We start from the raw sequence: 27,677 nt of genomic DNA, 5'->3' as shown, positions 1-27,677 counted from the left end.
GAGGGGGGCCATGCATACTAGGGTAGTGATGAGGGGGCCATGCATACCAGGGTTGGGATGAGGGAGCCATGCAAACCAGGGTAGGGATGAGGGAGCCATGCATACCAGGGTAGGTAGGGATGAAGGGGGGGGGGGGTTATGCGTATCAGGATGGGGATGAGGGGACCATATATACCAGGATAGGGAATATTAAGTACAGAATTGACCACATTTTTTGCTTAAATTTTTTCCCCCCTAATTTCCTTCTCTAAAACCTAGGTGCGTCTTATGGTCTGGTATGGCTTATAGTCCGAAAAATACGTTATATGCAAATGATTGTAACAAGAATCTTTTCTCTAGAAAAACAAATAACCAATACAGAGAAAAAGGTTCTCCCTTTAGAACAGCACTTTCCCATATGCTCTAATATATATATGGAATAGGCTTCTTTATAGCACAGAATCCCTGCCCTGAATATAAAACATAGCCCAGTACCCAAAGGCATCGTGGACTAATCATCTGTGACAATAATACAATTTACCATGAGGCTGATAAATGGATGCTTGCTTACATGACGTTGTTACTTCTGTGAGCTCGGTCGATGTTTTCACACCAGCGATAATTTATGGTATCATACACCAACAATTCTTCAGTGGAAAAATAGTTCCATTGTCGAATCCCTAATAAAAAAAAGCAACAGCTGTCATTTGTGTTATCATGCTCAATAATATCAGAAAAGAAGAAAATAAAAGACCAACAATACCTCCATGAAAGCCTTCTCTGGTTAAAAGAGACAAAATGAACTGATCAATTTCTGGATATGGTGAAAACTGATATCCCTTCATTGTGCTGCCTAAAGTGAGGAAGAGATCACACAATAGTCATCTCAGTTACACAAGAAAGGCTGCTGAATCATTCAGATAAGATCAGCACAACTCAAACAACTCACTGCTCACTGGTAGAAAAGACTAAGGGCCCCGTCACACATAGCGATCTCGCTGTCAAGTTTTGTGACACAACAGCGATCTCACCAGCGAGATCGCTGTGTGTGACAGCGATCAGCAACCAGCCCCCCTGCCGGTATCGCTGATCGCTCTTGGAAAGCCCTGGACATTTCTTTGATCGCTGGTCTCCCGCTGGCCAGCACACATCGCTGCGTGTGACAGGCGGGAGACCGTCGATCAGCTGGTTACTAACGTACACATCGGGTATCTAAGGGACGTGCGTCACTTAGAAACCCGATGTGTACCTTAGTTACCAGCGCGCTGATGCACGGAGCTGGTAACTAAGGTACACATCGGGTTTCTAAGTGACGCACGTCCCTTAGAAGCCTGATGTTTACCTTAGTTACCAGCTCCCTGCATCAGCGCGCTGGTAACTAAAGCACACAGCGACGCCGCGCGCTCGGCGCCGCTGGTGAAGCTGTCTGACAGCTCATCAGCGATCATGTAATGACTCACCAGTGATCCTGACACGTTGATATCGTTGTCGGTATCGCTGGTGAGTTACTATGTGTGACGGGGCCCTAAAATACACAGCAGCTTTTTCTCATGGAGCAACTCATTCAGCACATTACAACCGTAAAAACTGCAGCTATTTCCAAGTAAACATTACAGACTGACATTACTAAAATCTCCACACACAGGAAACTACCGGTACTCCATTTTTCTTGCACTTCATGCACTAGTTTTGATAAATCTCCCCCAATTTTTCAAGGCCCATACTAGCATTGATTGTGCTCTGCCAGATCTACATAGTACTGCATTAAAAAAAAAAAATAAATTTATATATATACACACACACACACACACACATAAAGTTAATTTCAGTTCTTCAATACAAAAAGTGATACTCATATTATATGGAGTCATTACAAACAGAGTGATCTATTCAAAGTGTTTATTTCTGTTAATGTTGATGATTATGGCTTACAGCCAATGAAAGCCCAAAAGTCATTACCTCAGTAAATTAGAATAATTAACCTATGGGGTATTGTCAAGAGGAAGATGAGACACCAGACCCAACAATGCAGACGAGCTGAAGTCTGCTATCAAAGCAACCTGGGCTTCCATAACACCTCAGCAGTGCCACAGGCTGATCGCCTCCATGCCACACTGCATTGATACAGGAATTGATGCAAAAGGAATCCCGACCAAGTATTGAGTGCATTTACTGAACATACATTTCAGTAGGCCAACATTTCGGATTTTAAAATCATTTTTCAAACTGGTGTTATAAAGTATTCTAATTTACTGAGATAATCACTTTTAGGTTTCCATTGGCTGTAAGACAATCATCAACATTAACAGAAATAAACACTTGAAATAGATCACTCTGTTTGTAATGACTAATATACGCGTTTCACTTTTTGTACGGAAGAACTGAAATTAACTTTTTGATATTGTAATTTTGCGAGATGCACGTGTGTGTGTGTGTGTGTGTGTGTGTGTGTGTGTGTGTGTGTGTGTGTGTGTGTGTATATATATATTACATATATACACACACACACACACACATATACATACATACACACGAGGGGGTACCCAAAAAAAGAGAACTAGTTACCGGTATATAAAATATTTTTATTCATAACATCTTGGAAACATGAATCCCCTTCAAAATACTGTGCATAACAGGCTATGCACTTGTCCCAACTGATTTTTCACAGAAACATTTTTTAGATTTTTCTAAACTAATGCTCTCAAGTGCCTCCAGCGCACTCTTAACATCTACATCCTAAAACGCTTTCCCTTTACATTTTTCTTCAGTCTTGGGAATAAGAAGTCACGGGGACTTATTTAAAAAATTAAATAAGTAATTCTTGTTTTATGTTGGGTACCCCCATATATTATATATACTGTACATACAGTTAGGTACAGAAATATGTGGACAGTGGACGAATCATTGCGATTTGGGCTCTGCATGCCAATATTTTGGATTTAATGTGAAACAAACAGATGCAACTGATGCATAGACTCTCAGGTTTAACTATAGGAATTGTACACAAATACTGTGAAATCTTGACGAATTGCCATTTTTTTTTTTTTTTTAACAGTCTCCCCATTTCAGGGGCTCAAAAGTAATTGGACAAATTAACTTTACCATAAATAAAATGTTCATTTTTAATACATTGTAGAGAATCCTTTGTAGGCAATGACTGGTGACATCCATGGCTTCCAGACTTAAGGCAAATGCTGGGTTTCCTATTTTGTGATGTTTTGCCAGGCCTTTACTGCAGCTGACTTCAGTTGTTGCTTGTTTGTGGGTCTTTTTGCCTTAACCCCTTAATGTACAATGACGGACACAGTCCGTCATCAGACACCTCCCCTGCTTTGATGAGGACTCCGGCGCTGAGCCCGCATCAAAGCCGGGACATGTCAGCTGTTATGAACGGAATCGCCGTCCGCCCGCGCCTATTAACTAGTTAAATCCCGCTGTCAAAGCTGACAGCGGGCATTTAAAATAGCATTTCCGGCCGCCGGCCTGGAAATGACCTCATCGCCGACCCCCGTCACGTGATCGGGGGTCGGCGTCATGTTGCCTAGACAACCAGAGGTCTCTATGAGACCTCTATGGTTGTTCCAGGCATATGGATTTCAGTGTCACCCGGTGGTCGGCGCTGACAGCACAGAGGTAAATCTGCTACATATGGGTGATCTGCTCATCGCCCATATGTAGCAGCGCCGATCGGGTTGCGCATGCTTCTAGCCTCCTATGGAGGCTATTGACGCATACCAAAAGTGTAAAAAAAAAAAAAAAGTTTAAAAATAAAAAAAAAATAAAAAAAAACAAAGTTCAAATCACCCCCCTTTCGCCCCAATCAAAATAAAACAGTAAAAAAAAAAAAAAAACCCACATACACATATTAGGTATCGCCGCGTTCAGAATCGCCCGATCTATCAATAAAAAAAAGCATTAACTCGATCGCTACACGGCGTAGCGAGAAAAAAATTAAAAATGCCAGAATTACGTTTTTTTGCTCGCCAAGACATTACATTAAAATGCAATAACGGGCGATCAAAAGTATCTGCACAAAAGTGATATCACTAAAAACGTCAGCCCGGCACGGAAAAAATAAGCACTCACCCGACCCCAGATCATGAAAAATGGAGACGCTACGGGTCTTGGAAAATTGCGCTATTTTTTTTTTTTAGCAAACTTTGGAATTTTTTTTCACCACTTAGATAAAAGAGAACATAGACATGTTTGGTGTCTATGAACTAGTAATGACCTGTAGAAACATAATGGCGAACACTTCCGGTTCCGGCGCTGTGATGTGAGGACGCAGGAGACAGAGCTCCGCGCTCCCCTCAGCTACAAAGACCGACACAGACCACCCCACGGCCGCGGGAGACAGCGGGAAGTGAGGGATAAGGAGTAGGAGACGCCGGTATATGGAGCGGTACCTTCTCCGGAGCGGCGGCAAGCATTTAAAGCCAGGAGCTGCTGGGGAAGATCACACAGCACGAGACCACAAAATGGCAGCGGGCGTGGCAGATGCGGGATACAGCGGTCTGCAAGGAGGTGAGCAGAGCCTGGTGGAGGAGGAGGGGAAGAGGAAGCATGAGCAGCCGGCAGCCCAGCCAGTTAACGGATGTGCTCATAGACTATGATCGCCTGGCAGGGGCAGTGGCAGCACAACTGGTGGATAAGATAAAGGAATCCCTGGAGGCCATGGTGGGGGTAGCGCTATCCCCTATTAAAGATCAGGTCACACAGCAGGGAGCCAGAGTGGCAGAGCTGGAACAAAGATTATCTAACACAGAGGATGAGATGACAACGATAAAGGGGAAGATGAAGGAGATGGAGGAGGGTTCCCAGGCTATGAAAGACAAACTGGAAGATCTAGAAAACCGTTCCAGGAGAAGCAATTTAAGGCTGGTGGGGTTACCGGAAACAATAACCATGCGGCAGCTGGATAGCATTTGTGAAGCAGAGCTTCCCAAGGTACTGGGTCTGGCGCACAAATGCAGAGTGGAAAGAGCGCACAGAGTGGGCCCTGTAAGAGAGAACACGGGCGCATGGGGAGCGGCCAGACCGCGCCAAGTCATAATAAAATATTTGGAATACAAGGACAAAGAAGAGTTGTTGCGAGCATTTAGAGGACGGAGGACCCCACTGTCTCTACAAGGACATAAAGTATTGATCTTTGGGGACTATTCGGCAGAGGTCACCCGGAAAAGGAAGTCCTTCAGCAAGATATGCACTACACTGTACCGCAAGGGTATAAAGTTTCAACTACTCTATCCTGCCCTTCTGAGAGTGACAAAACAAGATGGATCTCTTTTTGTGACAAAAGACTTGAGAGAGGCGGAGAGATGGATGGAGAAGATGGAGGACAGAAATCTGACAAGTGAATCTCCGGAAAGGAGGGGTGGTCGATACGGGGAGAGGGAGGGGGAGGTTCGGGAGGAGAGCTGGAACGAATGGAGGGAGAGGAGAGAGGAAGGGAAGGAGCCTCACGTGGAGAACCCCAAGGCACGAAGATCGCCGCCACACAAATCTGGAAACCAGGGCAGGGGAGTGCCTTGAGAGAGATTCTGGGGGGACATGTAGCTAAACTTAGAAAACATACTCACAAACAGTACCAAGACGCAAGTGAGGCCCTCAGAGAGAAATACACGTGGTACTTAGCAAACAAGACACAAAGTGCGAAGGAGGAGTGGAAGGCAGCGAGACAGGAATTTCACTCTTGGGCGGGGAAAAGAGAGGATCTGATACGATCACAACAGGAAGTTGACCTACACAAATTTGGTAATAAAGCGGGGAAACTATTGGCCAATCTGGCGAAAGGACGACGACCAATGACCTTGATAACTAATATGACTAGACCAGACGGGAGCAAATCCTCAAGTCCACAGGAAATTACAGAGATTTTGGGGAATTATTATGCAAAACTATATAGCAAGGGGGAAGGGACGGGTGACAGGGGAAGTGATCTGTTGGAAAAAATAAAACTCTCGCAAATAAATACGGAAGAGCTATCTAGATTGAACGCGGAAATAACAATAGAAGAAGTACAGTCGGTAATAGGGGAATTGAGCGTACACAAGGCACCGGGACCTGACGGGTTCAATGGGGAATTTTATAAAGAAATGAGAGAGCAGATAGCACCGGTTCTGACTAGAATGTACAATAAAATATTGAAAGGGTATGGAATTTCGGGACATCTCAACACTGCGTACATAAAATTGATACCCAAGGGTAATAAGAATCTAGACAATCCAGCAAATTATAGGCCAATTTCATTAATAAATCAGGATCTCAAAATCTTGGCCAAACTGATGGCCAATAGGTTGGCGGAGATAATGCCAAATTTAATTTCACCGGCACAATCGGGGTTTGTTAAAGGGAGGGCAGCGGTGACAAATGTGCGGAGGGCCATGTTGGTAATGGATGCCATTAGACACAGAGATCTTCGAAAGGAGGAGTGTCCAGCCATGGTCACGCTTGATGCTGAAAAAGCGTTCGACAGCGTGAGGTGGACATGGCTGGAGACGGTACTAGATAATATGGGGATAAAGGGAGCTTTTCGTACATTCATGGGAGTATTGTATGCGAATCCTCAGGCGAGGGTGGCGACGCCCGGGTTCCTGTCGCGGTCTTTCCCATTGAGCAAAGGGACTAGACAGGGATGTCCATTGTCACCCCTCCTGTTTAATCTTGCCAATGAGCCATTGTCTCGACTGTTAAATGAAGGAGATTGTTTCGAAGGTATTAGTGTCGGGAAGGAACGGCTGCACTCAGCCCTATTTGCGGATGATATCATATTATTCATGAACAACCCGCAGAGTGACCTACCAAAAGTGATAAAACAGATAGAGGAGTTCGGGAGCTTGTCAGGTTTTAAACTGAATAGAGCAAAGTGTGAAATACTATTTCTCTATGGGCAAAAGATGCCACTAATGGTAGCAGAGGGAACAAGGGCGGATATTTGTGGGATACCAATAGCTAAGTCACACCTTAAATATCTAGGAATACAGATGGGACGTACGTCAGCATCGATATATGAATTAAACTACAAACCTTTGATACAGAAAATAGAACGGGAACTAAAGATGTGGGAAGGGCTACCGTTGTCTTTGCTAGGTAGAAATCATCTCTTGAAAATGATGTGCTTTCCAAAGTTACTCTACCCAATGCAGACCATCCCCATGTTGTTGAAGCACACAGACATAAATAGATTGAATAAAGCATTCTCGACATTCCTATGGAGGGGGAAAAGACCGAGAATTAAAACGGAAAAATTGATGCAATCTTTGGAACAAGGAGGCATTAAACTGCCAAATATTAGAGGGTATAATTTGGCGTGCCTGATGAGACACGCCATAGACTGGTTGAGGAAGACAAATGGGCATTCTGACATACGTTTAGAGAGTGAGTTCTGTAAACCCTGGGATTTAGGAGCACTATTGCACACGTCATTGGCCAACATACCAAGGAACATTAAACACTCACTGGTATGTAGAGATACGGTTATGGCCTGGAAGGCAGTGAGGAAAAAATTTAAGCTGTCCTGGAGAATATCCAAGCATCTTGATATATGGAGGTTCCCAGATTTTCCAGCGGGAAGGGACAACAAACTATTTTCAGAATGGAGGAACAAGGGGATAAAAAGGGTGGCAGATCTAATACATGAGACGGAGAATAGATGGCTGACATACCAGGAAATCGTGACAAAATATGGGCTATCCACATTTCAAATCCTCCAATACAAACAGATAGAAAAGGGGCTAATGTCACAACTGAGGGATGTTAGAATGGAACAGGTGACGAATGACATGGACAGAATTATTATGAAAGACCGACATGAGAATTCTATCTCCGCATTATATAAAGCTTTGAGGGAGGTTTTGATTCCAATATGCCCAGAACAAGTCTGGAGAGCATGGGCAAGACAATTAGGTGACACTGAAGCAGGGGATAAGATATTACAGGGGTGGATGAAGATGAGGAAGGAGGTGATTAATGAAGGTTGTCCAAGCTGTAAATGACAATGTCATCCAAATAGGCCGATGCGTACTGCCTATGCGGCCTCAGGACTCGATCCATCAGTCTCTGGAAGGTCGCCGGTGCTCCGTGCAGTCCAAACGGCATATATATACACATACTGAAATAGACCTTCCGGCGTAGCAAATGCCGTCTTTTCTCTGGCAGCCTCCGCCAAAGGGATCTGCCAATACCCCTTTGTTAGGTCTAGGGTCGTAATATACCGGCCTTTTCCTAACCGATCTATTAACTCATCGACCCGGGGCATAGGATAGGCATCAAATTTTGAGACCGCATTCAGTTTCCTGAAGTCATTGCAGAACCGGATTGTGCCGTCCGGTTTAGGAATTAACACAATCGGGCTGGACCAAGCACTGTGCGATTCCTCAATGACACCTAACTCTAACATTGCCTTCACTTCTCGGGAAACGGCTTCACGGCGCGCTTCCGGAATTCTGTAGGGTTTCACGTGAACAGTGACACCAGGTTCCGTTACGATGTCATGTTTCATTAGCGTAGTCTGCCCGGGTTTTTCTGAGAAAAACTGTTGGTTGTAAAGTAGAAACTGCCTGACCTCAGTCTTTTGCCGCTCCGAGAGAGTCTCTGCAACCCGTACCTCCGGTACGGTATGCGAGCAGACGGGACGGGCCAGCTCCGCTGACAAGGCAGACCGATCTTTCCAGGGTTTTATCAGATTTACATGATAAATCTGTTCAGGTTTCCGTTTACCTGCCTGGTATACTTTGTAGTTTACTTCACCAACTCTTTCCTTAATCTCAAAGGGGCCCTGCCACTTTGCCAGGAACTTACTGTCCACCGTGGGGACCAGGATCAACACCCTATCTCCGGGTGCAAACGTACGGATCTTGGCGCCCCTATCATAGATTCTTTTTTGGGCTCCTTGAGCCTGCATCATGTGTTCTTTGACGATCGGCATAACAGCCGCAATACGGTCCTGCATTTGTGTGACGTGATCTATCACCGTTTTAAACGGAGTGACCTGACCCTCCCAGGTTTCTTTTGCAACGTCTAACAGTCCGCGAGGACGTCGGGCGTACATTAACTCGAAAGGCGAGAACCCCGTGGAAGACTGGGGCACTTCCCTGATGGCAAAAAGCAAATACGGAAGTAAATAGTCCCAGTTCTTCCCATCCTTGTCTATCGCCTTTCTCAGCATCTGCTTCAGAGTTTTATTGAACCGTTCGACCAACCCGTCTGTCTGAGGGTGATACACGGATGTGCGTAACGGTTCGATTTGTAACAATCGGCAGAGCTCCTTCATTACCCTGGACATAAAGGGGGTCCCCTGGTCGGTGAGTATCTGTTTTGGTATACCGACCCGACTAAACACATGCACCAGTTCCTTGGCAATCGTCTTGGTGGCCGTGTTACGCAAAGGTATGGCCTCCGGGTAACGAGTGGCATAATCCAAGATGACCAGGATACGTTGGTGTCCACGTGCAGACCGTGGAAGGGGCCCAACTAAATCCATCCCAATCCTCTCAAACGGGACTTCAATAATAGGTAGGGGTACCAAAGGGCTACAGAACCGGGGCTTAGGTGCAGAGGCTTGGCAGTCAGGACAAGACTCACAATATACATGAACATCGTGATGCATGCCTGGCCAAACAAAACAGTGTAATTTCCTTTCGGTGGTTTTCTGGACACCCAGGTGACCTCCCATCACATGTCCGTGGGCCAGGTCCAGCACCTGCCGCCGGTAGGGTTTTGGCACGACTAATAGTTGCACCAGGTCTTCCCCCTTTTTCTCTATCTGATAGAGTAAATCATTTTCCAGAACCATGTAAGGATATGCCAGCCTAGAGCCAGGTTCTACGGGTACCCCATTTATCACTTTTACATTTGTCCTAGCCTGAGAAAGGGTAGGATCCTTTATTTGCTCGCTTTGGAAGTCATCTTTCTGAACCTCCAAATCCGGCAAACGGGGAGGTGGACGGCTGTCGGTCTCCTCCGTATCACCCGCCATGACTGAAAACGGGAACTGTAGGTTATTTTCAGCAGACTCTTCCCCCGAGTCTTCTGGGGAGACCTCTTCCAGGGGTTCGGGACCCACACGCGCCCGGGGAGAAGAATAATGTACAATATTACCCGAGGGCATCAACTGATTCTCCCACAATTGCCAGAAGTGGGGAAAATCCCGGCCCAGGATAACATCATGCAATAATGCCGGGACGAGTCCCACTTTATGTTGCACAGACCCATAGGAAGTAGTAATGCATATGACCGTGGTGAGGTACGAACAGGTGTCTCCATGCACACATGTTACAGAAAATTTGTCTGATGGTCCAGTCGGGGCTGACACCAGACTGGCCTTCACCAGAGTCACTACACTTCCCGAGTCTAACAATGCCACCACATTTTTGCCATCAACAGTTAAACCACACAAGTGTTTTTCCACATCCTTTTGACCGGCATTCACACTCACTACCTGTGCAACCATAGACATGCGGTTTTTAGAGTCTGTGACGTCGCACTGCATGGGTTCAGTAGTGACCGGACAGTTCGCAGAAATATGTCCCATCTCTTGGCAGCGGAAACACCTAACGGGCCCCTTGCTTAGACCATAGTTCGTTACTCTCAGCCTCGCAGTGCGGGCAGTCCCGTTTTCCTCCCCCACTGTCTTAGGGATTTTTCCATCTCCCCTACTCCCTGGAACAGTCTTACCGGTTCCACGTGGAGATGATGAAGAACGAGGTGGGGTAGCGTCGTCTCGGAGTCCTTCCGCCACGGAGTAACGTTCAACCAGATCCACCAGTTGATCTGCCGTCGTAGGATTTCCATGGCTTACCCACTTCCTCAGGGCTGGCGGTAGAGCTCTCAGGTACTTGTCCATGACGACTCTCTGGATAATCTCTGGCGCCGTCAACACCTCGGGTTGTAGCCACTTCTTCGTCACGTGGATCAGGTCGAACATCTGGGACCGCGGTGGTTTATCCGGCTGATAAGTCCATTGATGCACTCTCTGTGCACGGACAGCGGTCGTCACTCCCAGCCGGGCCAAGATCTCGGCTTTCAATTTGTCAAAGTCCTGCGCAGCTTCAGGTTCCAAGTCATAATACGCCTTTTGGGCCTCACCGGAAAGAAACGGAGCAATCAGGCCGGCCCATCGTGCCTTCGGCCATTTTTCTCGCACCGCCGTCCGTTCAAACGTGGTCAGGTATGCCTCGACGTCATCTTCGGTCGTCATCTTCTGCCAGTACCGACTCACGTGAATCACTCTCGACTCTGCTTCCAGGTTAACCTCAGGTAAGCTTGCCAGGCGCTGTGCCACCTGCTAGAGAAGCGAACGATCGGTAGCTGTCATGTCCACCAACTCCTTCAGCTGGGCCATCATCACCCGATTAGCTTCTTGCTGGACGGCGGTGGACTGTACCAGCGCTTTCACCACGTCCTCCATGCTCATGCTTGCAACGTGATGCCCGCATTCTCCACCATAATGTGATAAAACACTCCAGGATCGGCTTTGCTGGGGTCAAAGGTCACGTGCGTTCAGCATGGAACTCAGGCGCAGAGCTGGGGTTTGGGTGTAACTGACCCTGGGTCAGGTTTATTAACGGTGAAAGCAATACAAAAGCAAATAAAACATAAAACAAATCCTTGCCTGTCCGGCACTAACTAAACAATGGACAACCTAACTACCAACTGGCGGGCTTCTCCCGTCCAGCCAAACCACAGTTGCAGTGGGCACTGCTTTCACTCACGTGTGTCTCTCACACAGAGAGGCTCTCTGTGTTCCCAGGCTGAGACACTCACACAAGCACCTGGCATCCTTTTATATCCACCTCCCATTATTCATTAGTAAGCAGGTGCGATACTGACCAGACTAGGCCACATAGGAAAGGAATCTGGGCGAGATATACCTCCCCTCATCTACTATTCCCACATGATTCTCACAGCATCTAGTGAACCTAGCAAAAAAGCAAAGCAAAAAACAAGTGTGGGATTGCACTTTTTTTGTAATTTCACCGCACTTGGAATTTTTTTCCCGTTTTCAAGTACACGACATGGTAAAACCAATGATGTCATTTAAAAGTACAACTCGTCCCGCAAAAAATAAGCCCTCACATGGCCATATAGATGGAAAAATAAAAAAGTTATGGCTCTGGAAAGAAGGGGAGGGAAAAATGAAAATGCAAAACCAAAAATACCTTTGGTCGTTAAGGGGTTAAGTTTTGCTTTAAAGGGAACCTGTCAACGGGTATATAAGCCCTGAAAGGTGATGGCCGTATCTTATATCGGCCAAAGCTGCTGACAGGTTCACTTTAAGCATGTGAAATGCTGCTCTATAAAAGGTTGAGATTTGGTGATTGACTATTGCAGAATATTCCACTTCTTTGTTTAAAAAAAAACCTCTTGGGTTTCGTTTGCAGTAGGATTTGGGTCATTGTCCATCTACACTTTGAAGCGACGTCCAATCAACCTTGCTGCATTTGGTAGAGTGTGAGCAGAAAGTATTGCCCTGAACACTACAGAATCCATCTGGCTGCTTCTGTCTTCAGTCACATCATCAAACACTATCGACCCAGCGCCATTGGAAGCCATGCATGCCCATGTCGTCACACTGCCTCCAACATGTTTTACAAAGGATGTGGCATGCGTCGGATCATGAGCCGTTCCAAGGCTTCTCCATACTTGTCCAAAGAATGCTTTTCTAGAACTGAATGGTTTCTTCAGATCACTTTTGACAAAGTCTAATCTGGTCTATTTTTAAGGCTGATTAATGGTTTGCAACTTGTGGTGGTGTATTTGCGCTCATGAAGTCTTCTCTTTATGGTCGACTTAGATACTGAAACACCTATATTATGGAAAGTGTTCTTCACTTATGTGGATGTTGTGAAGAAGATTACTTCACCACGGGAAGTATTCTGCGATCATTCACAACTGTTGTCTTGTGTGGACGTCTATGCTTTTTGAGTTCCCAAACTCATCAATGCACATTTTTTTGTGAAAAGTAGCAAACTTAGGTTGTCCACTCCTAATATTTCTGCCATCTCTGATGGATTTCTTCTTTTTTTTCAGCCCAATGATGGTCTGTTTCTCTTCTCTCTTGACCGCATTTTGTGGGTTCTTCCAAATGTAAACGCCACATCTGGAAACAGTATCTTATTAGATCTTTTAACTGCTTAATTAATTATAGCTTTACGAGGGAATAGCCCATGCAGCCCAATAAAAAGCTTTTGATATTAGTGTCCAATTACTTTTCGTCCCTTTAAACAAGGCAGCTATATATTAAAGAGCTGCAATCCCTAAACCCTTACTCCAAACAGGATGTGAAGCCCATATTGATTATAAGCTGCACCTTGTATATATGTTTTAGTAAATAGTTAAGATGCCAAAGCCACTGTCCAAATATTTCTGGACTCAACTGTATCTCAATTTTAGAACAAAGCAAAAATACAAAGAACAGTACTGTTGGTAGTATCAATTTAAATCCAAAGCAAAATGAAATTAAAAGAAATCTACATCAATATTTGGTGTAACCAATCTGTGTAAAAGTTTTAAAGCAGTTAAGAAAATAATGCAGCAAAGACTGCTTTTAAAAATGGAAATATGAATTGATAACAAATAAACTATTAAGAAAGTGCAAACTATCCACACTTTCATACTAAGTGTTCATCTGGAGCATGTGTATCATACAGAAACAGAACTATTCCCTCCCTATTCTACCCTAGTGCATTAAATCTAGTGATATTGACCCTTCCACTTTACATCAACAGGGAATTTTTAATTAATAGGAAATATGTTGCCGTTTAATGCTATCCAAACCTAGGGCGCATCTTGTAGTAAGATATATCCTACAGTCAGGAAAATATGGTATGCATATGTTTCCATACAGTATTATGCAAAATTTTTAGGCAGGTGTGTAAAAAATGCTGCAAAGTAAGAAAATAGGTTAATGGTTTAATTTTAGTAGTTCACAAAATGCAATTGTTAGCGTCAGGAAAGAGTTAAAGCAAATCAAGAGAAAAAAAAATTACATATATATCTCTAATATATAAAGCTCAAGTGTGTGTGTGTGTGTGTGTGTGTGTGTGTGTGTGTGTGTGTGTGTGTGTGTGTGTGTGTGTGTGTGTGTGTGTATGTATGTATGTATGTATGTATGTATGTATGTATGTATGTATGTCCGGGATTGGCATCCGCACCGTCGCAGCTACAGCCACAAAATTTGGCAGTCACACGTCTGGACACCGAGAGTGTCCTAGGCTATGTTGTGAGGCAAAATTTTAACCCCGCGCATTCCAATTCACCAAACAATTTTGCTCCTATCTACATATTGGGGAAAAAGTGTGTATCAAGCCCCGCCCCTCATTATGTCATAATGGTTGACTATGGGAAGAAGGATGTGTGATGGGTATATGGGCACTGGACTATGGGATGGTGGATATGTATGATGAGTATATGGGCACGGGACTATGGGATGGAGGATGTGTGATGGGTATATGGGCACTGGACTATGGGATGGAGGATATGTATGACGGGTATATGGGCACGGGACTATGGGATGAGGATGTGTGATGGGTATATGGGCACTTGACTATGGGATGGAGGATATGTATGATGGGTATATGGGCACGGGACTATGGGATGGCGGATATGTATGACAGGTATATGGACATGGGACTATGAGGTGAAGGATGTGTGATGGGTATATGGGCACTCGACTATGGGATGGCAAATATGTATGATGGGTATATGGGCACGGGACTATGGGATGGAGGATGTGTGATGGGTATATGGGCATGGGACTATGGGATGGAGGTTGTGTGATGGGTATATGGGCATGGGACTATGGGATGGAGGTTGTGTGATGGGTATATGGGCACTCGACTATGGGATGGAGGATATGTATGATGGGTATATGAGCACGGGCCTATGGGATCGTGGATATGTATGATGGGTATATGGGCACGGGACTATGGGATGGAGGATAATTATAATTTGCTTTAACTAATCACAGTTAGTTACTATGCCTGGGCAGCGCCGGGCTCTTCAGCTAGTATATATAAATAAGTGAATATATATATTAGGGTGTTTCATTTTTCCAAAGTTATGATTTTCATATGGCTTTGCTTGAATCCTTGGTCTAAGTCACCTAAAAGATCCATGTAAAAAATTTTAGCGAAATCAATTAATATTTAGGGGTTGCACACTTTGATCACTTTTATCTGAAGGTACTGAAATTCATGAAAATGTATCATCGCCATCACAATAATGTGTACGTTGTGTTTCTATTATGTTTTGTAGGTAGTTAAACTGAAAAGGAGTACTAGAAAGGGAATTTGGTTGCTTGAAAAGGTGCCTGGTGGTGAATTTTTGGGAGCTCGACTCCCTTCTAAGGAACAAGTGCTTTTAGTTTTTATTTACCATCACAAGGAAATGAAAAACACTCTCATGTGCTGCTAAATCCACAAGTATTAAACTACAGGAAGTGTGGAAGAAAGCAAGTATCCCTGTCATGACAGAGGAGAATATCCGAACTCGTACACAAAAGTTATACAAGGAATATCAACATCTGGGTAAAGAGAAAACAAGAAACACTGACAAAGCAAATATGAAGCGGCAGATTTGGAAAGGTGATCTTGTTGAGTTATTTGATATTGCCAGGCAAATGTGAGGTCCATGAATAGCGTACTACAAAAGAAAACGATAAAGCATTCCTTATGTCACAAAGAGAGGATCATATGAGTTCATCAATGAGTGGTGTAAGGTGATAAGGTTCTTGCCTCACAAATTAAAAAGAAAATAAAAACAGAAAAAAAAGTAGGCATACAAGATGAAACATTATAAAGAAATCGCCAAAATGAACAAGACAGTTATAGTGGAACACTCAGTCTCATCTCCATCATCATCAATTCACGAAGAGGACGAATTTTCTGCACCACCAGTGAAAAAATCTTGTGCAGGTCGTAGATTAAAACGTCTTGATCACACACTCACGGCTACATGGGATCGAGAACAACTCTCCATTTGACAAGCAAGTACTTCATTTATTGCAACTGCAAAAAGCCTTGTTTCATGCACTTCCATTTGTCCATCTACCGTTTTCTGAGCTCGGGTGATTAACAGAAGACAGATGGCTGAGAACATGGAAAAGTCACTGTTTGAAAATCCTCATTTAGTCTTACATTGGGATAGTAAATTGTTGCCCTTGGTTGCCTGTGGGAGTGTCAAAACTCTAGTCTAGAAGATAAGAGTTGCTGTTCTTGTAACTGGAAAAGATTTTGAGCATTTGCTTGGCGTACCTGTTGCCCAGAAAGGTACTGGTGAGCTAATGGCTGAAGTTGTTATTCAGGAGGTGGACCGATTCACCCTACGTGACCGTATCATTGGTATATCTTTCGATACAACTGCATCTAATACAGGAATGATCCAAGGAGCATGTATCAAAATTGAAACTGAATTTTGGCGACCATTGTTGTGGTTGGCTTGCTGCCACCACACCCATGAATTAATCTTGAAAGGAGTGTTTGGTAACTGTTGTAACATACCATCAAGTGGTCCTGACATCCAGATTTTCCAAAAGTTCCAAAATCAGTGGAATTCAGTTGATAAATAAGTCCTATTCCACGATGTTAGATGAAGAAAATCCCATTCAAGGTTTTCTAGAAGAACAACGTGTGAAAATGGTGGACTACCTCAACAATGTCTTGAAAGATGGCAGTCATCCAAGAGAAGATTACAAAGAGCTATTACAACTATCACTTCTATATCTTGGAGGTTGGGATGAAAACGATTTTGAATTTAGGGTTCTAGGGGCTCTGACTGGAGCAAGGTGGATGGCAAAGGCCATATATGTACTCAAAATTGTGCTATTCACTAAACAATTGCATATTTCTAATATCGAATTGAAAGGAATAAGAAAAGTGGCACGTTTTGTCTGTCTAATATATGTCCGCTTTTGGCACGAGAAAGTTGTAAGTCGATGGGCTGCAAAGAATGATTTGGAGATGCTACAGCTTTTGCAATATTATCCAGATAAAGATGTCAGAGAAAGTGCCCTCACAGTGGCTAAGAGACACATTTGGTATCTGTCAGAAACTAACAGGATTGGCATTTTTGGATGATCGTATCGGTCAGGCTGAGAAGCATAAGATGTCTGAAAATTTAAGAATGAAACCTGCAAAGAAAAAGGAACTGAAACGGTTGGAAGGTAAACACCTAGTTCTTGAAGGAAAAGACCTCAGCGATTTTGTTACAAGCAAAACAAAGACATTCTTTGAATTGTTTGGGATCTACAACATAGAAGAATATTGCAGTGATAGCCTAAGAGCATTGACGGAGCTTCTTAGTGTATGTGCACACGCTGCGGATTCACCTGCGGGTTTTTCCGCGCGGAACCGCAGGTAAAATGACCTGCGGTTTGGCCTGCGGTTTTCCCCTGCGGTTTCACACCTCTACTATGTTAAAGGTGTGAAACCGCAGCGGAATCCGCAGAAACAATTGACATGCTGCGGTTTATAAACCGCAGCAAAACCGCAGCGTGAGCACAGCGGTTTTTAAAACCCATAGGGTAACATGGTACCTGTACCATGTCTGCGGAACTGCTGCAGTTCCGCAGGGCCAAAAACGCTGCGGAACCGCAGCAGAATCCGCAGCGTGTGCACATAGCCTTAAGGTGGTGAATGACACCGCGGAAAGGGGCATTGCTCTGATAAAGAAGTTTAATAATTCAGAGATGAACAACAGAAACAGTTCTTGTTAAGAGTTGTCAAGTATCATAGAAAAGTCGTCACCAAGCGAACAAAAGAAGGAGTTGCATCTTTCACAGTACATTATTGTAAATCATTTAATACGTATGATACTGCCTATCAATGTTACTGTTCATTGTCACTATTATTCTAGGTTTTTAATTGATTGAATCTCTAATAAAAAATACTTAACATTGAAAATTTTTTTTTTGCGCACTTTCAATAAACTGGTAAAAAAGTGTGCAACCTCTAAATATTGTTCGATCGTCTTGAAATTTGGCATATAAAGTATACTTTTTACATTAGTGAGACTCGGGGCGTAATCAAAGTCTGCAAAAATTTGACATTTTAATTTTTACCATACAAAATGAAACACCCTAATATATATATTATATATACATACACACACATACATACATACAGTACAGACCAGGGTGAGCTGGACCGTAGAGTGAAGGCAAAAGGGCCAACAAGTGCTAAGCATCTCTGAGAACTCCTTCAAGACTGTTGGAAGACCATTTTCGGTGACTACCTCTTGAACCTCATCAAGAGAATGCCAAGAGTGTGCAAAGCAGTAATCAAAGCAAAAGGTGGCTACTTTGAAGAACCTAGAATATAAGACATATTTTCAGTTGTTTCACACTTTTTTGTTAATTATATAATTCCACATGTGTTAACTCATAGTTTTGATGCCTTCAGAGTGAATCTACCATTTTCATAGTCATGAAAATAAAGAAAACTCTTTGAATGAGAAGGTGTGTCTAAACTTTTGGTCTGTACTGTATTTATATATTTTTTTCCTCTTTAATTGCTTTAACTCTTTCCAATTGCATTTTGCGACCTATTAAAATTAAACCATTAACCCATTTTGTTACTTTGCAGCATTTTTTTTAAACACCTGCCTAAAACTTTTGCATAAAACTGCAGTGACCCCTGTGACAGCTAGGGGGAACTGTATGGGCTTCCCAAGACATGCATGCAGGCGTTTCCTTTATTGTGATGGGGAAATGGTGAGCGGCAGGATTGTAAATGGCCGATATGTATCACAAGGGTGGGTGCCTTGTGGTGGAAGCTTGAACATGTGTTGATCAGCAGATAATACTGTTTGAGGGTTTGTTGCTGTGTATTGGGAAAGCTTCTAGGTGGCTTGGTGAGATGGGTGGCACCAGTCACCTACAAACCCACCCAGGGGCATGTGTCTGAATGCCCAATGTAAAGCCTGTATGTGTGGCTGTGTGTGGAATAGGCCCTGTAGTGTGTCCATGACCATGTGATCCATACCTCTCCTGTGGGTGTGGTTATTTACCATATAATGTGCCTGAGGTCTGGTCACATGGAGAGAGAGTGTGTACCTGAGTGGTTCAGGGTGCAAGGTCCTGGAGGGTCAGTGTTGGGAGATTCTGCTAGAAGGATCGAATCCCTGGAGCATGTGCTGCGACCTTGGACCTGGTGAAGTGTGAGTGTTGGACGGTCTCAGGAAGAGACAAACGTCCTGAATAGCACCCACTGAGGCCCTGTACCTGGTGGCCGGTGTGTTGAGAGACCTGGGGAGTAGGGTCGGATCCCTGAATAGCACCCGGTGAGGCCTGTGTGTTTGCAGAGTCAGTGACGGCACTGCATTAAGGGAGCTACTGTCCGTCTGTGGATCTGGACTGTCAGGTGGCCTGGTGAGCAAGACGTTATCCGGGACGGTGATCCCAGTTCGGTAGCTTCCCTGGGAAAGAGAGGACTGACAAAGAGTCGGCATCTGGAGCCGGAGCTCCTGCGAGGTCCTGGGGATATGACTGTTGGTGCCTGTGGTGTTCTATGGACATTAATGAAACTGTACGGCGTGTGGTCGCCCATGGTAACTGAACAGTGAGGAGGTCCAGCGTGTTTAGGGACTGCAAGGAAAAGCCATATATTGAAATGTTATGAACTATGTGTAAGCCTGTGAAGTATAACATGGCTTACGGTGTGGTTTATGATGCCATAATAAACTGCATTGGACTGTTTTAAGTGAAAGTGTTCCTGTGTGCATCAAAACATATCACAGCCAAGCGAGTGTCCCCCAACACCAACAATAAGCACTACCTTACTATATATATCTACATATATACACCCCCCCCCCCCCCCCCCAAGTAAAGCATTTCAATACGTCGATATTGAAGCAGGTCCTTCTGCCAATAGCTTCAGCACTTAAATTTATGATGTACCTAATAATACTTTATTATTAATATTTTGTTTTAAAGCTTTTAACTACTGTGATAAAATGTACATTATTTGTATGGCCTATCGTTTTGTAAAAAATATCTCTAAAACTCAGGAAAAAAATACCTGTGGTAATAGATGCTACAGAGTTAAGGCGAGATGCTCCAGTCTTCTCATTTTCTGGACTCGTACACGTTAAAACTTTTAATGAATCTGTAAATCTTTAAATTATTGTAATATTTAATAAAGATCAGTCTTATGACAAATTCAAATCCAATTTCTTACAGAAATTGACAGATGATAAAAAATGTCAGTAAAGTAAAAACTATTATGCGCAAAATGAACTTCACAATGAATGCATCATATCACAAGGTAATATATTGGTAGGTTCCTACTTGGATAGACACACAAGTTAACAATCCATCAAGGGTATGTGCACACAATTTCTTTTAAACTCAAGCGAATCAGTTGAGTTTTTCAAGCATAAGATGCTATGGGAACCTCTGGCTTATTTTTCTTGAAGAGCCTAGTGTCTTTTTTTGGTAATTGCTTGAGAGTTTTTTCCTACAGTTTTGAGAAGGTTTTTTTCTATGGATTTTCATGACGTCTTTTCTTTTTTTAAATTCGTTTATTAACCACGAAACATATTTACATATGCATATAGCCAGATGAATACACATGCATTTATCCAAACAATTACAGTGAAACAGCAAATTTGCACAGTAGACTATCAATACAATTTAAGTTACATATACATAGTTTCAGGTATTGATGTATTGACAATAAACCAAGTATCAAGTAATTGGAACATTTTTTTAACCTTACAACCATCCGGCAACATACACATTAAACAACACTACATACCTAATTAAACTACTACTAACACACTGCCAAGCATAATTGTGTAATGTAACATTAGTAACCAGGTGATGCAATAGAGTAATTCAGTGTATTTTACCATAATGTCACAGTGGTACTGGACCACTACGTATCAGTATAGTAAGATGAGAAGAATTCCACCTGTCCCAAATCTTCTCAAATTTCCCCAAGCAACCTCTGTTCTGATACAGTGTTCGCTCGTATGGTATAACTGTATTTACTAATTCAATCCACGCTCTAAGAGAGGGATTTACACCACCTATCCAACGTAGTGCCAACACCTTTCTAGCTAGAAAGAGTGTCTCATGTAAGAAAATCATAACATAGCATCCCCACATCTCCTCATCCATCACCCCGAACAAACAGACTTAGTGGGATAAGGGGAACCGGGGTCTGTACTAAGGATTAGTGATGAGCGAGTATACTCGTTGATAGGTCTCCCCGAGCATGCTCGAGTGCTCTCCGAGTATTTTGGCGTGCTCGGAGATTTAGTTTTCGTCGCCTCATCTGGATGATTTGCGACTGCTAGGCAGCTTGAATACATGTGTGGAATGCATGTCTACAAGTCGCAAATCATACAGCTAAGAGACGAAAACGGGGTGTGGGACGGGGAGATGTAGGGTTCTATTTTCGAATTTTCTTGCAGGAGACACTCTTTCTAGCTAGAAAGATGTTGGCACTGATTGGATGGGTGGTGTACATCCTTCTATCAGAGCTTGGATCGAATTAGTAAATTCAGTTATACCGTATGATCGAACGTTGTATCAGAACCGGGGCTGTTTTGGGAAATTTAACAAAATTTAGGATAGATGGAACTCCTCTCATCTTACCATTCTAGTATGTGGTGGTTCGGTACCACCATAAACATTACACTTAAAATTCCATGGGCTATCCTATGGCATTGAATGGCTATTTATAATACATAATTGCGCTTGGCAGTGTGTTAGTAGCAGTTGTAGTTTAATTAAGGTGTAGTATCATTTTGAGATATATGTCACCAAGTGATTATAAAGACAAGATGTTATGCTCATCTGTTGACTTGGTTTAATATCCTCACAGCAATGCATGGACTTATGAAACCAAAAGTTGTATTAAGATTTAATGTGCAAGGCTGCTGTCCTTTTATGGTTGTGTGGACATATGCATGTATACTACTTGGCTATATACATATGTGTATACATTGTTTTATGGTTAATAAACAAATAAAAAAAATCCTGCGTTCTAATTTAAATTCCCCTAATTAAATATTACATATACCATACACTATTCAGGCTGATATGCTACAGAGAGACAAATACTGTTTTTATAGCAGACTATTCGTGTTTTAAAAAAGTTTTTCCCCTTGGGTTTCATTTGATGAGCCCTTCTAATTTACATACATTAGTTGTTTCCCCATCTTAGACAAATAAAGTTTTATTACCGGATAAAAATATATCTGGAATTCACTTTGTTTCAAATCCTCACTGTCTGAGATCTTGATTGGCCAATTACCTACAGTCAATGTAGTTGTTGAAATACAACAGGGAAAAATGAAAAAAAGAAAAAAAAAAAAAAAAAAGAAAATCCTTACCTTACATTGCTAATTAGGGAGCAGAGAAATATCTGTTCCTCTAACAACATATATCTTGACTGCTTCACTGAAAATAGGTTGTCTTCAGCTACTTCAAAAGTTACATTTTTCCCAAGTTTTGAAGACTTGTACAGACGAAAGTTTCTGTTTTTAGTGTAGACACCTGAATGCAGTATTAGATAATACAAAGAGTAATAAACAATATATATTTGCTAAAAGTGGTCTTATATTGTCAAGGTGCACATGTGTTTGCATTTTATATTTGGTACGAAAATAACAAACAGCACCAATTCACCTGCCTCACCATTCCTCCATCCTAATAACTGGTCGTGTCCACGGTGATCTTCTCTCCTGGTGTTAAGGCCCCGTCACACACAGCAATCTCGCTAGCGAGATCGCGGATTTTGTGACGCCACAGTGATCTCGCCAGCGAGATCGCTGTGTGACGGGGATCAGCGACTGGCCCCCCCGCCGGGTATCGCTGATCGTGCACTATCGTCCTGGGCCATTTTTTGATCGTTGCTGGCCAGCGCGCATCGCTGCGTGTGGCAGCGGGAGCCAACAATCAGTGAGGCTCCCAGCACTCTAAGCAGGCGCTGGAAGCTGGTATCTAAGGTAAATATCGGGTTACTAAGCGGCGCGCATCACTTAGTTACCCGATGTGTACCTTAGAAACCTGCGTGCTCGCAGCTCCCACTGCGAGCACGCAGGTTTCTAAGGTACACATCGAGTAACTAAGTGCCGCGTGCCGCTTAGTAACCCGATATTTACCTTAGTTACCAGCGTCCTCGCTGGTGAAGCTTCCTGTTTGGCAGCTCACCAGTAGAGTTGAGTGACTTTGGTCGGATCGGGTTTCATGAAACAAAATTTGTTTCAGATGAAACTGGTCCGACTAGGGCAAAAAAAGTCGGAGTTTCGTCCGAAACCCGACCTCAATGCAAGTCAATGGGGAATAAAAGTCGGCATTGAGTGGATGAATGTCATCCGCTCAATGCCGACTTTTATTTCCCATTGACTTGCATTGGGGTCGGGTTTCGGACGAAACTCCGACTTTTTTTACCTAGACGGACCAGTTTCATCTGAAACAAATTTTGTTTCATGAAGCCTGATCCGACCAAAGTCGCTCAACTCTACTCACCAGCGATCATGTAGCGATGCACCAGCGATCCTGACAAGGTCGTATCGTTGTCGGGATCGCTGGTGCATCTTTAAGTGTAACGGTACCCTTACAGACAAGTACTGCTGCAGGCAATCAGTAGCCACAGCAGGTGTAAACAACACTGATAATCTATCCTTATTTGTACAATACTTATTGTTTACACTGATGCTTGTGCGGTATAAGCGATTAGACGACTTCTTTGGGACGGTGCGATTACACCAATACCAGATTTATATAGTTTTTTTTCTTTTATATATGGCTGCGGTCACACACTAAAAATGCTTTTTAAAGCAAAAACGCATCCCATCCCCATATTTTGTGAGCTTGAATTTTTCCATATTTCAGCTGACAAGCGTGTGACAGCTTGTTATTTTGCAGGACGAGCTGACATTTTTATTAGTACCTTTTCCATGCACATGACATTTTTTGATCACTTTCCGATTTTTGGGAGCCCGGAAGAACAAAAACCAGCAATTCAGAAATAGTTTTCTGTGTGTTTTTTTTTAAATACCATTCTGTGTGTGGTAAAAGTGATACAGCAGCTTTATCGTTTGGTCAGTACAATTACAGCGATACAACATTTATATAATTTGTGTTTTTGCGCTTTTACAAAATTAAAACTATTTAATAGAAAAATTATTTTTGCATCGCTTTCTGGGAACTATAACTTTATTTTTCTGCTGATGGAGCTGTATGGTGGCTTGCGGGACAAGATGAGGTTTTCAGAGATTCCATTTATATTTACATTTGTCTTTTTGATTGACTTTTACTCCACTTTTTGCTCAGCGTTAAGATAACGCATAATTTTTTGCCTTGTTTTAATTTTATTAACGATGTTCACTGAGGAAGTCAACTAGTATGTCAGTTTCATAGGTCGGGTCGTTCAGGATGTGACGATACCAATTTTTTTTTTTTTTTTTTTTCCATTTTTGTCTTTACATAAATAAATGTATTTATTGGAATAATGATTTTTTTTTTTGTTCTTTAAATTGTGACTTAATTTAAATTCAACTTTTTTTTTTTTCTTTTTACTTTTTCACATTGTTCCAGGATGGGACATCAACTTTGCACTGACAAATCGCTGATATAATACTGTGCAATTCTTCTGCACTGCAGAGCATTAGATCAAGTGTCTCTCACAGGGTGGAGGCCTGTCATCTTAAGCTCTGAGCAGGAGCTTACAGGTCACCGCCCCTGGGTGACACCGCAGACATCTTTCGGCTATCTTTGCTAGCATCTATCGTGGGCGTTGCTGCAGGGTGACAGCTATCATATAGAGCTGACACACGCATTTGATTGCTGCGGCGCTTAGTGTGAGCGATCATCACGCTGTGTATATATGTGGCGATTTGATAGAATGCAACTCCCACAGCACACATATGGAGCATGTCAGGAAGAGGTTAAAGAGTAACTGTAGTTTTAATTTCTATGTAATAAAGTGTATTACAAAATGTCTGATTTTCACACGTATTATTAATTTATTAGAGAAATCTGCTTCTTTCTCCGCCAAGATTGATCTTTCATTTTCAATTTATGGGTAAACTCTGTATTCAGTGAATTTACATTACTAAGATAGGAGATGACAGTTACTACTGATTAGATTCTATGCAGATGGGTGGGAGGGGCTCTGCCTCTAGCACCTCTTCCCGCCCCCTCCATAGAACCCATAAGCATCAACTGCCAGCTATCTCAGTAATGCAACAATCAGTCTTCACCGAATACAGATTTGATCTATGAATTGACTATTTTGTAAATAAATGATGTCTTGGCAGAAATAGAACCTGATAAGATATATGACAAAGGTAACTGCTGTGAGTTCTGAATGTCGGACCCTCAATCTCATATTGATGCAGTATCTAGTGGATAGCCCCTTTAATTCTTAGAATATATTTTCACTGTGTTTCTGAAAGGTTAACACTTGTATACAAAAGCCACGTGCACATTTTACCTCCCAAGAAATCTGCTCATTGAAAAACTTTCAATATGCAATGGAAAATATTTAAAAAAAAAATTAAAGGGAACCAGTCCTATCCCCAGACCCTCTTAACCAGCAGATATAGGGGTTAATCTGCAAGTTAATAGTGTTTCAGTGTTGTCTGGCCACCTTACTGAAAGAGTGACTATCGGGAAGAAATTAGCTGTAATCAAAGCAGTAACTGCCACTCTTCGGTCAGATACGTCTCGGAGCAGCTTCAGTCACTGCTCAATACATAGTGACCGGCAGCTGTTAGCACATTCTGGCACTTTGACAGCTCGATATGCACAAATGTGCTGAGAAGTAAGCTGTCAATAAGGCTGGGTTTCACACATGTGAGAAACATAGCAGAGTCTCGCATGTTAATACCCTTGTACTGCCGCCGGCACTCGGATCGGAGCGTGCGGCCGCATAGCTATATATGCAGCCGCATGCTCCGCTCCCGAGTGCCAGCGGCAGTGCGGGTATTAACATGCGAGACTCGGCCTTGTTTCTCGCATGTGTGATCCCGCCCTAAAAGTACTGGGGCATGCTCACTGTGCACTGAGAGATGACTGCAGCCGCTTCGGGGCTCCCAGGAGGAATACAGTTCATTTAATTTACAGAGCAGAAGATGGAAAAAAAACCCCCCACTGCTGACTACTTCACATGAAAGAATAACATGCTTACCTAAATCAATGAAAAGCTGTACTCCACCATTTTTATCTTGCACAATCAAAGGGGATAGATCAAATTCCTGGTTGGCAGTACAAGGAAATTCAGTGGATACTTTTGGAGAACTTCTCTTCTTGTTGTTCCCACAATGTTTAGCACAATCATTCTTGGGTATTTCACATAAAGAGGATTTAGATGTAACTGTGCATCCATTTACAGACAAAACAGGTCTTAAAGCAGCCTTGATAAAGTTGCCTGAGAATATACAAAAGAAAATACATAATTACATAAATTTGCAGAGGTGTAGGGATACATCAGCAATGTTGGATTGTTGAGTGTCTGAATCCCACCAGAAACATAAACAGGCCTGAGTGTAGCAGGCACATGCGAGCCAATCCTACACTGAAGGCCTATAATTCTACTGCAGATTCTAGAAGTCTGTAGTGGATAGAATAAAGCAACAACACAAAAAAATGCAAACCATTCGGATCCATTACTAAACTCGTCTATCATATAGCAACGTTCACACTTTGTGTTTTTGCTGCGTTTTTTTGTGCAAGTTTAAGCTGTTTACAAAAAGAAGGTTGTGCTTATTTTTTTCTGCTTTTTTGGGGTACATTTGTCTCTTGTGCATGCTAATAAAGTTTAGTAAATAAAAAATAACACTGGGGAACAATTTGAAAAAAAATTTCTGTTGAGTTAGGTTTTTGAGCTGATTTATACTAAAATTGGCATGCTGATTCCAAAAATGTAGTCAGTTTTTTTCTATCACGTCAAGTTTTTCCTCCTCAACTTACCTGCCATAGAAGCACAATTGCACTGATTTCTGTAATAAGACTTGTTATCTGAGTACAATTCGACTCATATAGAGCTACGTGGCAACTTGTAAGAGTAGTCACAACTGAGACAGTGTGGTGAGAGGTGTGTACAGCTCCCAATACGTCATAATTATCAATATCTTTACACAAAAAATGTATCATAGTAGGAATAAATAGGATTTGTGATAGCTTTTCTCTTTACATTGGGCGCTTAGTTGTAATTTATATATCTTTTATGATTTTTTTCTTTGTTAGTTTTCAAAGCTTGTAACTTTCCATCTCAGTGTTTTATTTACTTATGTACATATTTCCTTTGTTTCAGATCATGTCTGCTCCTTCTTCCTCTCGTCGTAAATGCCTAAACAACCCTGACTCCTTCTGCTATATTTGTGGTGTTTTCACCATTCCAGTTCAAAGGGCAAACATCAGTGCATTTGTCAAACAAGCATATTTTGCATATTTTAAAGTAAAACTCGGTGATCAAGATAAGCCATGGGCCCCTCACATAGTGTGCAAGCAGTGTGTCGAGAGTTTACGGATGTGGACCAAAGGAACACGTGAAAAGTTGGCATTTGGTATCCCCATGGTGTGGAGAGAGCAAAAAAGTCATTCCACAGACTGTTACTTCTGTTTAGTGAAAACATCAGGATTTAACAGGAAAAATAAAAGTAAAATAGAATATCCAAATCTACCGTCAGCCATCAGACCAATGCCTCATTCAGCTGAAATTCCAGTGCCAGTTTTCGAACAGCTA

The 27,677-nt window shown here is 42.6% G+C and overlaps 1 protein-coding gene across 7 annotated transcripts in view; it reads right to left on the bottom strand.

Annotated features, from left to right (window-relative positions):
- Nucleotides 1-27,677, bottom strand: part of PRIMPOL (primase and DNA directed polymerase) — a 192,628-nt gene that overhangs the window by 13,884 nt on the left and 151,067 nt on the right. For all 7 annotated transcript variants that reach the window (XM_073578332.1, XM_073578318.1, XM_073578350.1 and 4 more), the window contains 5 exons: nucleotides 26,121-26,360; nucleotides 22,318-22,480; nucleotides 19,995-20,089; nucleotides 743-832; nucleotides 551-659 (listed from right to left, as the gene is read on the bottom strand). In XM_073578332.1, the coding sequence (XP_073434433.1) occupies nucleotides 551-659; nucleotides 743-832; nucleotides 19,995-20,089; nucleotides 22,318-22,480; nucleotides 26,121-26,360 (697 nt within the window). The remainder of the gene's footprint in view (nucleotides 1-550; nucleotides 660-742; nucleotides 833-19,994; nucleotides 20,090-22,317; nucleotides 22,481-26,120; nucleotides 26,361-27,677) is intronic.

The sequence above is a fragment of the Dendrobates tinctorius genome, unplaced genomic scaffold, assembly GCF_039654945.1.
Source record: "Dendrobates tinctorius isolate UK_male_01 unplaced genomic scaffold, ASM3965494v1 ptg000008l, whole genome shotgun sequence".
Lineage (NCBI taxonomy): Eukaryota > Metazoa > Chordata > Amphibia > Anura > Dendrobatidae > Dendrobates > Dendrobates tinctorius.
This window is presented reverse-complemented; position numbering and strand designations above follow the sequence as displayed.